The 12205-nt window shown below is 33.6% G+C and overlaps 4 protein-coding genes across 6 annotated transcripts; 2 read left to right on the top strand and 2 right to left on the bottom strand.

Annotated features, from left to right (window-relative positions):
• The first annotated feature begins 2178 nt into the window (after positions 1-2178).
• Positions 2179-5570, top strand: LOC101901012 (uncharacterized). Its single transcript, XM_005180514.4, has 3 exons — positions 2179-2889; positions 4458-4716; positions 4774-5570. The coding sequence occupies exons 1-3, from the start codon at positions 2564-2566 to the stop codon at positions 4942-4944; spliced, it is 756 nt and encodes a 251-aa protein (XP_005180571.1). The 5' UTR covers positions 2179-2563; the 3' UTR covers positions 4945-5570.
• A 599-nt stretch (positions 5571-6169) lies between these two features.
• On the top strand, positions 6170-7408 carry LOC101901186 (tRNA-uridine aminocarboxypropyltransferase 1). Its single transcript, XM_005180515.4, has one exon. It carries the CDS (start codon positions 6253-6255, stop codon positions 7210-7212), a length of 960 nt encoding a protein of 319 aa, XP_005180572.1. The 5' UTR covers positions 6170-6252; the 3' UTR covers positions 7213-7408.
• On the bottom strand, positions 7391-8038 carry LOC101901357 (signal peptidase complex subunit 1). Its single transcript, XM_005180516.4, has 3 exons — positions 7882-8038; positions 7671-7817; positions 7391-7604 (listed from the first exon to the last, which is right to left on the bottom strand). Exons 1-3 carry the CDS (start codon positions 7909-7911, stop codon positions 7485-7487), a joined length of 297 nt encoding a protein of 98 aa, XP_005180573.1. The 5' UTR covers positions 7912-8038; the 3' UTR covers positions 7391-7484.
• A 678-nt stretch (positions 8039-8716) lies between these two features.
• Positions 8717-10544, bottom strand: LOC101901521 (WD repeat domain phosphoinositide-interacting protein 3). Of its 3 annotated transcripts, none has more exons than XM_020035725.2 (5): positions 10405-10544; positions 10149-10312; positions 9660-10093; positions 9187-9601; positions 8717-9118 (listed from the first exon to the last, which is right to left on the bottom strand). In XM_020035725.2, the coding sequence occupies exons 2-5, from the start codon at positions 10213-10215 to the stop codon at positions 9015-9017; spliced, it is 1020 nt and encodes a 339-aa protein (XP_019891284.1). In that variant the 5' UTR covers positions 10216-10312; positions 10405-10544; the 3' UTR covers positions 8717-9014. The 3 variants fall into 3 exon arrangements, with proteins under 3 accessions (XP_019891284.1, XP_058981423.1, XP_005180574.1); XM_059125440.1 differs by having other exon boundaries at positions 10357-10528; XM_005180517.4 differs by having other exon boundaries at positions 10149-10301; positions 10357-10528.
• Between the last annotated feature and the right edge of the window lie 1661 nt (positions 10545-12205).

Here is a 12205-nt window from a genome sequence, read left to right as displayed (position 1 = left end):
TAAATAATTTCTTTGGATATTGGAAATGTGATTAAGAAGTAGCTGAATATAACCAGATTTTTAGTCACCCATGAAGTTAAACTAGCTTTTTGGTTGCGCCATTGTATCACTAGATTTTCAAGGAAGGAGTCATGTGCTATTCAAACGAAATTTCTTATGTATAATCGACTATAATTTACATTTTTGTACCCTCCACCATAGTATGGAGGGTATATTAAGTTTGTAACACTTCGAAATATATATTTAAGACCCCACAAAATATATATACTCTTGATCAGCATAAATTCTATGTCGATTTAGCGAAGTCCGTCTGTCTGTTGAAATCACTCTAGCCTCCGAACGAAATGAAGTAGGTTTATACAATTTTACTCAAATGTATATTATGTCTAAAGGACTTTTGGTATTGAACATGGTATAGCCCCCATATAATGGTACCTCCCGAAATTCAATATTTGAATTGATTTTAGCGACATGTTTCACCACAATTGTTTCAATTTTGTATTTGAAGTTCGTAATGGATACTACAGCCCATGACAGAAAATTGTCTGTGTTGCAAATTGCACCTCCCGATATTCGGCATTTTGATGATTTTAGCGACATTATTCACCGGAATTGCTTTAAATTTGGTATTTGAAGTTCGTAATGGATACTATAGCCTATGACAGAAAATTGTCCATGCAGGTCCACGCCTTTGTATAGCCCTCATATAACGGCACCTCCCGATATTCGGTATTTTCACCGGATTTGCTTCAAATTTGGTATTTAAAGTTCGTAATGGATACTACAGTCTATGACAGAAAATAGACTGTGCAGGTCCACGTTATGGTATAGCCTCCATATAAGGGCACCTCTCGATATTCGGTATTTTAATGATTTTAGCTACAGGTCCACATCGTCGTATCGACCCTATTATAACGACTACATTCGGTATTTTTAAGATTTTAACAGCATTTTTAACGGATTTTATTTTTTTGAAAATCGTTCCAAATGGTGGAGGTACAGCTTTTTTACTTGTTTTCCCAACCCAAAACGATATTTTATGGCGATCGGAAAACAAACATTGTCACCGAAGAGATTTCTTTTTCCATAGTAATTTGTACGAGCCCTTTAGTATAGGGTGTGTTGTAGCCTTCTTTCGCACAAATGTGTTATTTATTAGTTACACAATAAGAAAGCGTTAATAAATGCATTCACTTAATTAAGTTATTTTTCGTTAAGAGACGATCGTACACCCTCAAGTGACGATGAGTCAGTCAGTCATTCATTAATTATTCAATGAATGAACGCACTTGGCGCTCGTAACAATTTGTAGTCAAGTTTAAAGTCATCACTTGTTTATAAAAGTATTTAGCAATAATTTATCTGTATTTGAATTTCATTAAGTTAATTGACAGAATTTGTTATTACATTTTAGGCATTGTCTTTACAATTGTAAAAGCGATGTATTTTCTGCGCTACAATAATTTCATTTAAGGTTAGGAATTCGTTAATATGAGATTCAAGTTATTTGAGGGACGTGCCAAACCCTCTTTTGTTTTTCAGAGCCCAAAATATCAAATTGTTGCTTTTTTTAGAACATGGTTAGGATGCTGTTGACATAGGTTCATATATATTTCTTTTTGATATTCTATTAACGGCAATTGTTCTTGGAAATTGCATTGAAAATACCAAACATCAAGATGCCCCGTTAAATACGAAGCCATTACAAATCAATTGGAAATTATCAATTCATAATATAAAATGTGTGTTAAATTTTACAGATCTACATCTAGTCATATTATATAACAAACATCTCAAAATTGCCAGAATTTTTTGTTGATCAAGAATGATTTTGTCGATGTCACCAACAAAATCCATACACCAACATCTCAACTATGTTATAAATACCATCCCCGAATATCCAACAACACATTTCTTTAGTAACGTAGGGTATAAGTTGTTACCGGCATCAACTGTTCGCTGCCCTAATATCAGTCATCGTTATCTTTTGAATTTAATTGGTGTGCAGGTGGTAGTGTCTTCTGTTTGAGCATTCCAACACTCATAGATACAACATAAGTTAATTTAGATACAATATCTGTGACTCTCAATTTCTCTTCATTCACAAACTACTACCACATTGAAATTGTGTTCTACAATCTGTACGAGCAGTTTGTGCGCTCGGGCAGTGGCTGAATGAGCCAGACACAAACTTGTTGCCGTTGTTACTAACATTACCAGTTGTAGCTGAATATTTGGAAACGTTAAACGTGTTTTTGTATCCGATGAATGCAACTTCACCTAGTTTTGTGTGGTTTGTTTTGATTTCGATATTTTGTTTTCATTTGCGTACGCAAACAACGCCAACAGCAACTCAATAATCTTCCACCAGAAACAACAAAAGTAAAAGTATTAAAGAAACCATAAACAATAAGTGTAATGGAAAGCGAAAAATAATTAATTCGAATTATACACGGAAAACGGAGTAAAATATTGAGGAATAGTAGTGACTAATACAACAACTGTACTACCCTGCTGCTTCATAACAGACAAGAGAATAAAAAAAAAACAAAAAATTAAAAAAATGTCTTACACCACAGAACAAACGTTAGCTTTTCTTTATCCCCTCGTGATTGTTTCCTCGATCGTCTGCTGTGTCACCGCTGGTATTGGTTGGTCCCATTGGCGCTATGTCTTAAACGCTTGCCCAGAAACCAATTGCGGCTGCTATTTACACGCTCGCTCCACCTACACCTCCTTCGAGGGGGGACATATAGCCTATTGTCACTATGCTACATATGGCTTGATTTTGCCACTCTTGTTCTGTACCGTCTTGGGTATATATCATGTATACCGAGTTTGTTTGGGCAAGGGCAAGAGGAAAACTGGAACCACGACTATTAAGCAAAGGTAAGCGAGACCAAATGAGATGTATTTACTATACTAAATACAAGATGTATCAAAATATTTTGGAAAATCACTTTCTTATTCATAAAAGTTAAGATTATATTCAAAATGTTGGAACATAATTCCACTCAGCGCCTTTCTTTCTTGTAGCTGAAAAGAGGGACATATCTAGTATTTTGCAGAAAAGGCGAACATAGATTCATGTCATTTCTATATATAGCTTTTCAGCATTTTACATGGTAGAAGAAAAAATAGGTAGATGCATCAACACTTGGGAACATTGATATGTCAACATTTTTTAAGAGCTTTGTCAAAAATAAGTCGATTTTTATATGTTTACTTATACAACGCAAATCGGATTCAAATTTCAATAATTTTTCATTCACGATTTTCAATATCTAAATCGGTTTGACAGTTCATTGTCCCAGCGGCTGTATCGATGTGACTACCTATATTCTTCTACCATGGTATTTTACTCAAAGTTTTAATTACATTTCGAAATTTTTAAAAGATCTGTATAAGTTTTTTTTTTGCTTTTTTTTGGATGATGCAATCTCTTCTTAAGAACGTTCTTCTTAAGAACTTGATCTGTTTTGTCGCATCGGATAAAGATATAGTTCAGAGGTTAATTTTTCAGTAAAATGGTGTCAATCGGTTTTGTCGACTGATATATACCCCAAGCCTTGAGGCATGATTATTCAATGGCGGAGGTTCCGAAGCAGTTGGCCAATACTGACTAATTTGTATCTGACCTAAGACTGATATAAATATAAGAACGTGCTTTGGACTTGGACTATATCGTCTATTTCACCTACTTTATATGCGATATGCGCACATTTTTGGAAAATGTGGATATATGCGTGATGTAACAGATGTAGCGGACAGAAATATTACATTTTCATACTTCATATAATACACATAAAAATATTTTACATTTATATCTAATTTCATGCGAAATCATAAATTTCGATTAATTACATATTCTTATCAGATTTTCGGTTAAGAGAAATATTTGTTTCGTAAGCTATGACAGATATAAGTATTGAAGGTATAAAAAATTGAGGGTATACAAAATCTGTACAATTTGCAATTAGAGTTATTCCAATTTGAATTAAACATGTTTAGATTTCACTTACAAGATTGGCTATCACTTCATTTATCTGATTATGAAGAAATATTCTGGCACAATATTTTCATTTTGAACATGCTCAACACTATCGTACAACTGCACATATCACTTTTTTAAACAATAGAAATTTGTTGTTAATGTTGTTTGCAAATATGCATGAGCTCCATTCAATCAATTGAAATAATTATTGTATTCTTAGCGTTGGCCATAGGTCACTCACTGGTCATTGCTTAAAAGTGATGGGGGCAATTTGTATCTTATGATTCATGTCTGCTTAATTTTAAATTATTTTTAAAAGTTCCCCCGCTATTTTACATTTTAGATGAAAAATATTGTCCAAGGTTGAATGGCTAAAAGTGTGTATGTGGGTCGATTAATTTAATAGGTAGTAAAATTTACAAATTTCTTATTTACTCACTGTTTTTTTTTTTATTAATTACAGATCTGGTGAAGTGGTAGTTGTCACAACCGAATCCGAAATAACAGATAACGGAATATCACCCTATTATTGGCTGCCAACTAGCATTATAGCATCCATTATGGCTCTCTATACATTGGTGTATGCATCAGTTTATACTGATGGTTTTGAGGTAACATGCAAACAATATCGCGAAGCCCTTTTAAAAGAAATCCAGGGAGTGGGCAACATTGTTCCTGTCATTAAGGGTCGACTTTCCTGCTCGGCCATATTTGATTTTATGGTAGTGTATTACCACGATTTCCATAATTACAAATAATTATTCATCCTTCTTCTTTAGGATTATTTAGTTGAAAGCATATCCTACGAAAGACGTCGTTATGGTCGCATCAACAGTTCTGTTTGTTTCCACATGACTTTATTATTTGCTTGGTTGGCCGTATTTGGTTGGATTGCAATTGCTGCCATCAATATTGTACAGACACGAAAAACGAAAGCGGCCCGAGTGTAGTTTTTGATGGAATACTTGCACATGTTTATTAATACTTTAAGTGATGCCATTATTTTGTACAATCTATTTTATTTTTATTAAACGATTAACAAACAGTATATAAGATTACTTTTAAATATTAACGAAACATTTGAATAAATAAAGTTCTTATATAAAATAACAATGTATTTCGTATATAAAAACATGATACATCATAGACATGGGAGGACATGTTTGCCATCTCTGAAGCAGTTAATTTAAAATTCTTAATAACAAGTGCAATAAGATATCTTATATATTTAATATTTTGTTACTTTTTTAATTTAAAACAATATAGCGCTTCTAAAATGGTTCTTATTTGTTGCATACCAAAACTCAAAAATTTCCTTTCAACGAAAATAACATTTGGATATATTTTATCACGATGATTCGTCGCTTATTTAACATTGTAAAACTCAAAAAATCTAAATTGTTATGGTTTATTTTGTATGGGAAATTATGTAGAAAAGAAATCGGGTACAATGCGAACTTGGTATTAGATATAGATAATTTAAAACTTTGAAAAAAGTTTGAAGCATACTTTTAGGCTTTAATTAAAATTATAGATATTATATTATATATTTGGTGTAATGTGTCACATTAGTAGAGTAGCATTAGCTCAGCTGACCGAATTTAATATGTCCAGATAAGTCAAAACAAACTATTAAAATTTGGTCTGTTCCAGAACTGCAAGAATGTAATAGTTTTTACTACAATAAGCAATTTTACTTTTCCGAAAAAATTTGCAAAATTAGTAGATTGTGAATAAAAATATATTATATAAATATGGCTAAACATAAGGTGTGTTTTCAAAATGATTCGAATAAGAGCAGTTGCTACCCTGTTTTAATGTAAAAACACAACGTATATTAAAAAAAAAATTTGAAAAGATATATGTGTTTTTATATTATTTTTCATTGTATTTTTAATTAATTTTACAATTAATTTAAATTAATTTTTCCCTATTTCTGTTGATACATCCTAAAAATCTTTGATATAAAAGAAGTAGATATGTGTGCATTTTTTAAATTCCATTGATTTAAAAATATAAATGTCATGATTTCGAAACCTAAAGTTCCGACACGATTATATTAATCTATATCATGAAATTACTCGTATGTGCAAGATCGTATACTTGATCAATTTGCCTCGGAACGAGTTAAGAAAGGAGACTAGTGAACTAAAGGAACTAAATGAAAACAAAGCTAACTGTTCCGAAAGTTCCTTTGAGGGAATAGTTACATTGAACTACTTCGTTCCGAACGGAACCAAATCTGACAATCTGGAAAGATGACCCATCCTCTGGAAAACAAAAGCCGCCCCCGCAAATATCCATTCATTAACATGAAATTGGATGATTTCACGATACTTGATACCATAGAAGGCCGTTTCAATTGCTCCCAATGTCAGCGGTCCCGCAAGTTTTTCTGCTACAATTGCTACATACCCGTTGGGGATTTGGGTGAAATTGTACCCAAAGTGACGATACCCATCAAGATAGACATCATAAAACATAAGAAGGAAATCGATGGCAAAAGTACGGCAATACATGCTGCCGTTTTGGCGCCAAATCAAGTTCGAATTCATACGTATCCAGATATACCAGACTATAGTCAGGAGGAAGGTGTCGTACTTATATTTCCCAGTGTGGAAAGTGTAACGGTAGCACAACTGTTCGAACGTAATGTGAGGCTGTGTAAAGAGAACAATTTTGGATATCCCAAGGGGCACAATGTGGGAACATTGTTGAAAAGGCGATTAGATGAAGTTGTGGAAGAATATACAGATGACATAAATGGAAGAATATACACATATGACAATTTACCCATCAAAAGGGCGGTGTTCATAGATAGCACTTGGAATCAAAGTCGAGGCATTTACAAAGACGAACGTGTGCGATCGCTTAAACCTGTCATATTGCAGAACAGATGTTCTCAATTTTGGCGCCATCAAAAGGGTAGTCCTCGCTGGTACTTGGCTACTCTAGAAGCTGTCCATCAATTTCTCTTGGAAGTACATGTCAATGCATGGGGTTTAAATAAACACTATAGAGGCCTAGATAATTTAGAAATTTGTGAGGCATTTTATAAAACGGCGAAGCTTGTTGATGATGCTGAAGACAATATGGATCCAGTTGCACCTTATAATGGCCAATACGACAATTTAATGTACTTCTTTGCCAATATGTACGATTTAATTCACAAATACTATGACCATCATGAGCTAAAGTCATATAGAAGACCCATATGAAAATAAATGCCAAAAATAAAAAAGTGCCAAGAAGAGTTTTAAATGCAGTGTAGAGTAGATTCTAGATGAGTCAGAGTCATACTTGTTAAATATTTGTTTTTATCATTCACTGGGGAAACATTATTTTAATTTTTATCGACTAATAGATAAATGAACCAAGTCCTTAATGCAAATAAAATATTGTAGCTATTTTGTATATTTTATTTTTGTGGTGAGATATATGCTAATCTTTTAACATAATACGGGAATGCCTTTGTAATAATATATGTGGTTTATTTTTTCTTCTTTTGTTTATTTTCATCACCATTGCTTCCGCCACTTGATGGCTCAGGTTTTGGTTTCTGCCAATTTAGAGGGTTGCGTCTGTACATAGGCCAGGGAGGAATTGTCAACTGCAGCGAGCAAAACAATATTTTAATTAGCGATACATCATAATTTATGAAGTTTTCAATTCTTACCAATGAAGCTAAAATGAACCCAGCTCCCAGTGTATAAACAGTTTGAGAGAATTGTTGAGTTATTGCTCCCCAGATTAAACCAACAACTCCAAAAAGGGTGATGATGAAGCGAGAGTACATCTCAGCTTTGTGTTGGCCAACGAAGTCCTAAAAAAGTTTAAAAATATTTATTTATGAAAATGGACCACGGATTCATGAAGGCATTAATTACCATATGTGTTTGTATGTTTAAATTCAGCATTTTTCTTTAATTTTATTTCTTCCTATTGAAATAAACACGTCTGCAAAATTGCGGCTGTCAAACAATTCTACCTCTGGAATAAAGTAGGTATGTACTACGAACTGATAACACCAAAAAAACATAAGCGGCTGTCAACTGCAGAAAGTTTCAAGGAAAGAAAAAGACGATGAAACAGCACAAAAATTTCATTTAAAGTTTCTAATGCAAATTTGGGTTAGCGCAATGTTATTTCTTTTTTTAATAGAAATCCGTTCAATACGAAATTTTGTGATTTTAAATTAGGAATTGCATTTGAAAACCGAGAATCAATATTTTATGACGTTGTGAAACAAACCGTAAATGATTTGTTTTATTCAAGCGTTGAAAATCGCTCTGAGAAAACTAGTACATACAATACAGTATTAGGTGAGCCGGGTACTTCCCAGTAAGATTTATCCACTAAATTAGCTAGGAAACAAGCAACGTTGCAAATGCTTATATCTTTTCTATTGTTTCTTCAAATTAAGAGTTTCTAAGCGGCCTTTAGTCGGTATTTAATTCGAACTTTCTAGTTAAAAAAACCGGATAGTCGTGTACGACCGGCGGGTAATATGTACTTATTTGTAATCAAGAGGCCAAGATCTATGGTATAAATTTCAGACCGATCCGAAAGCTATAGCTTAATTAGGATTAAGCCAAAACATTTTTATTAATAAATTACTTTCTATACCAACAATGTTGTTCATACATACAACTTAATTATTACACCCTAATGCAATAGTACACTATAAAGAAATACTAGAATTCCAATGAAATACCGAATGTATTTTAGATTTCTAATTAATATGGGTGTATATTTTATATATTTTACTTTTCAATATAAAGCGAATTTTCAACATTGATGATCTTTTCTCATCATTAGAACATTAATCGATATCTTAAATATAAAAAGTGCTTTCGCTTGAAGTTGTTATAATTCTAATAATTCTTAGTATGGAATTATACGTATGTTCGCCGTTCGTGGGAAACGTCAATAAACAGAAGACTTAAGCGACATCACAAAATCATAGGAGAATATTTAGAACGCAAAGGCATTTTTCAAAGGAAACATATGCGGAGTAGATTTAATCGTCATCTTGTAATTCCAAGAACTGAGTACAAACATCGCGACTACATTCGCCTTTGCTATTGAACAGGAATTTGTAATAATGACCATCGGCACATATAGCTGAAAATATGAAGATGTTGGTGTTCAAAGTTTTTTTTTTTTTTTTTTGATCAATTTATAACACGCACCTATAACAGAATTTGAATCCGAGCCAAAAGCGCAAATACAGGGTGGTTCTTTTGGTATGGAAAATTTTACAAAGCTCCATTGGCTCGAAAAGTACTTGGGAACAATCGGTAGAGACGATTCCTTTGGTTTGGTATCATCCAAGTTGAACACATGTATGGTTCCGTGATCCGATGATACCACCAACATTGTTGAGGCATGATTGAAATTAATGCAATATATTGTGGCCTGATTGCTGCCACGTCGTAGTTCATTGACCTTTTTTCCGGTTTCTGTGTCAAATATGCGTATTAATGTGCCCTTTTCACTGGCTGTAGCCAATCGTGTTCCTTGTAGGTTGAAAGCGATACAGCAAATGTTTGCTTCATGCGCCACAATCTCCAATGCCGCCCTTTCTGTATTGCCCAAATCGACAATCTAAAGTGAAAACCATCAGTGTTAAACATTGGAAAACATTTGTCATGGTTCAACGCACCTGTACATGCCCGGTACGACGGGCTGGGAATGCCAACAAACTTTTATTGCTATGCGGACACAAAACACACAGTCCATGGGGATTCGAATTTGTCTCAAAAACGTGCAATTGCCTGGGCTGCTGGGTAAAAGTAAAAACCTTTATAAAACCTGCAAACACAACAACAATGCGGTCCCGCCTTAAGCGAACAGCTTTAACAGGTTGATTAAAGTCTAGGGATATGGCTGGAGCTTTCTTGAGGTCATCCCAGATAATGAGTTTATTTGGGGGATACAATGGACGTATTCCACCACCAACAACAGCTAAGTAATTGCAGCGAAACAGCATCTCAACATAACTAAGACCTCCTTCGGGATAATACTGTCGTTCCTTTTCCTTTAAGGGGTCACTGTTGAATACTCGAAATCCCGAATCCGTAGCACAAGCGAAACACCCTAAATAAAATAATTTCTCAGCAATGCCATTAATAGAAATAAAGTGCTAACCCACCTTGATCTTGATTAAATCCTACATATTGCAGCCCATTCCCATAGGGATTGTGATCCACCAAATCCATGATTTCTTTCTGATGACTGTTGTGTTGTGTTTTTGTTTTTTGCGTACTTTGATGATAATTTGTTTTTATCGATTATAAGGTCAAATCTGAAATTTTGCTACGAAATAAACAAAATGCCATGGCATAAAGAAACTTGCTTACATTTCAAGGATGCTAATAATGTTGGAAATTGTAGCTACTATATTCTACCTCAAATCATTCCAACAAAAAACAACTTTCAATGTTTTTATCTCTAAATGATGAAAATTGATGTATGTATATTCGTATACGGTATAAAGTATACGGTTCCCCTTCCAAGCCTTCTGACTACCAAATTTAATGTCAAAATGCAATTATTGTGATTGAATTAAAAAATTTTCTCCGATATCATTCATAAAGTGAAAATCGGTTATCGTAGTTTGACAGACATGGTATAAAAAGAAAAAGGAGGAAGGTAGTCGCACCGGCGTTGTATTTAGTAATGTAATTGGAAAGTAATAGGTCTGTCTGTGGTAGAAAAGTAATGTGTTTTGTATTTACTAATTGTGATTTTTAAAACGATATTTTGTTACATTTTTGCGTATCTATTTACACAAAATAGTTTTGTCATTACATACATAAGATAATAAAAAAGTTGATTTTTGAATACACATTTGAAATTTGATTGATCTTGGAAGTTGTTATATAATAAAAAGCAAAAATTAACTTTCTAGCATGGAAAAAAAAAACAGGGTAGAATTTAAGTTATAAAGGTGAGAGCACATAAACAGCTTGAAGTCTTCGCATGGCATATTTTGTGATATATCATAAAGGGATGCCAGAGCCACACTCAATTCTGCTGTCGTTTCCCTTTGTAATTTGACATTAATAAGCCTACCCAAGATGCCAAGCTGCTTATCATGGTAAAAATCATGGTAGAAAAATACAGGTGGATGAGTCAACGCTTGGGAACATTGATATATTAAGAATTTTTAAATGTCTTTTCAAATATAAGTAGATTTTAATATGTTTTCTTATACAACGTCATTCGGAGGTTATTACAATACGCGTTTTTCAACAATTTTTACAAATTTAAATAATTTTTCATTCAACATTTTCCATTCCAAAATTGGTTTGACAGTTCGTTGTCCCAGCAGCTGTGTCGATGTGTCTATCTATATTCTTCTACCATGGTAGAAATATACAGGTTGACACATCAATGCCTGGGAACATTGTTATGTCAATTTTTTTTTTAATGGTGCGTGAAACCAAATAGAGGATGACGCATTCATTGTGCTCTTGGTGAGAAATGACAGTGTTTTTTTTTTTTTTTTTTGACATAAAAGATTTACAGTCGTCTCTCAACTCTCGTTGACTTTAGACTACGTGCGCGCCGTTTCGCTTTCTTTTTTATGCGTTTTGTTTGTTTTGCTTTGAACACCAATACACACACAAATACACACATTCCTTCCATCTAACCAATAACACAAACATTATTTTATTTGGTGATTTTGCTGAAATTTAATATTCCTAATTTCAACAAAATATACAATTTTCTGCGAAAATGGGTGATGAGGAGCCGCCTCCTCGTTTAGACCCGAGGAAAAGAATTGAGCTTTTTAGCAACCCTGGAAGCAAGAAGTTTAAAAATAATCAGCCTTCTATGCAAAATAAAATGCCGCAGTGCTCTGCAAAAACAACACCAGCAAAAGAAAACACCACTCTCACACCATATGAAAATCAATATTTTAATGATACAAAGTCCATCTCCACCAACACAACTAACAACTGTCACTCCAACAATAACAATCCCTCCAATCCATCCAATATACCCAAAAACACAAACAAAACAGATATTTACAGCTATGATAACTATGAAAACCAAACAATTCTTTACAGCCCAGCCCATCCAGGTCCATATTATGTACTTCTTACTTCTGATGAGCCCATTTGCCCTAGAAGAAAGAACTCAGAATTACATTTGTATGCCAAATTAGCCAGTGCCAACATAAATGCTCATTTTGTATCAAAG

This window comes from Musca domestica, unplaced genomic scaffold (genome assembly GCF_030504385.1).
Source record: "Musca domestica strain aabys unplaced genomic scaffold, Musca_domestica.polishedcontigs.V.1.1 33, whole genome shotgun sequence".
In the NCBI taxonomy this organism is placed as follows: domain Eukaryota; kingdom Metazoa; phylum Arthropoda; class Insecta; order Diptera; family Muscidae; genus Musca; species Musca domestica.
Note: the sequence above shows the minus strand (reverse complement) of the source record. Positions and strands in the feature narration are given on the sequence as shown.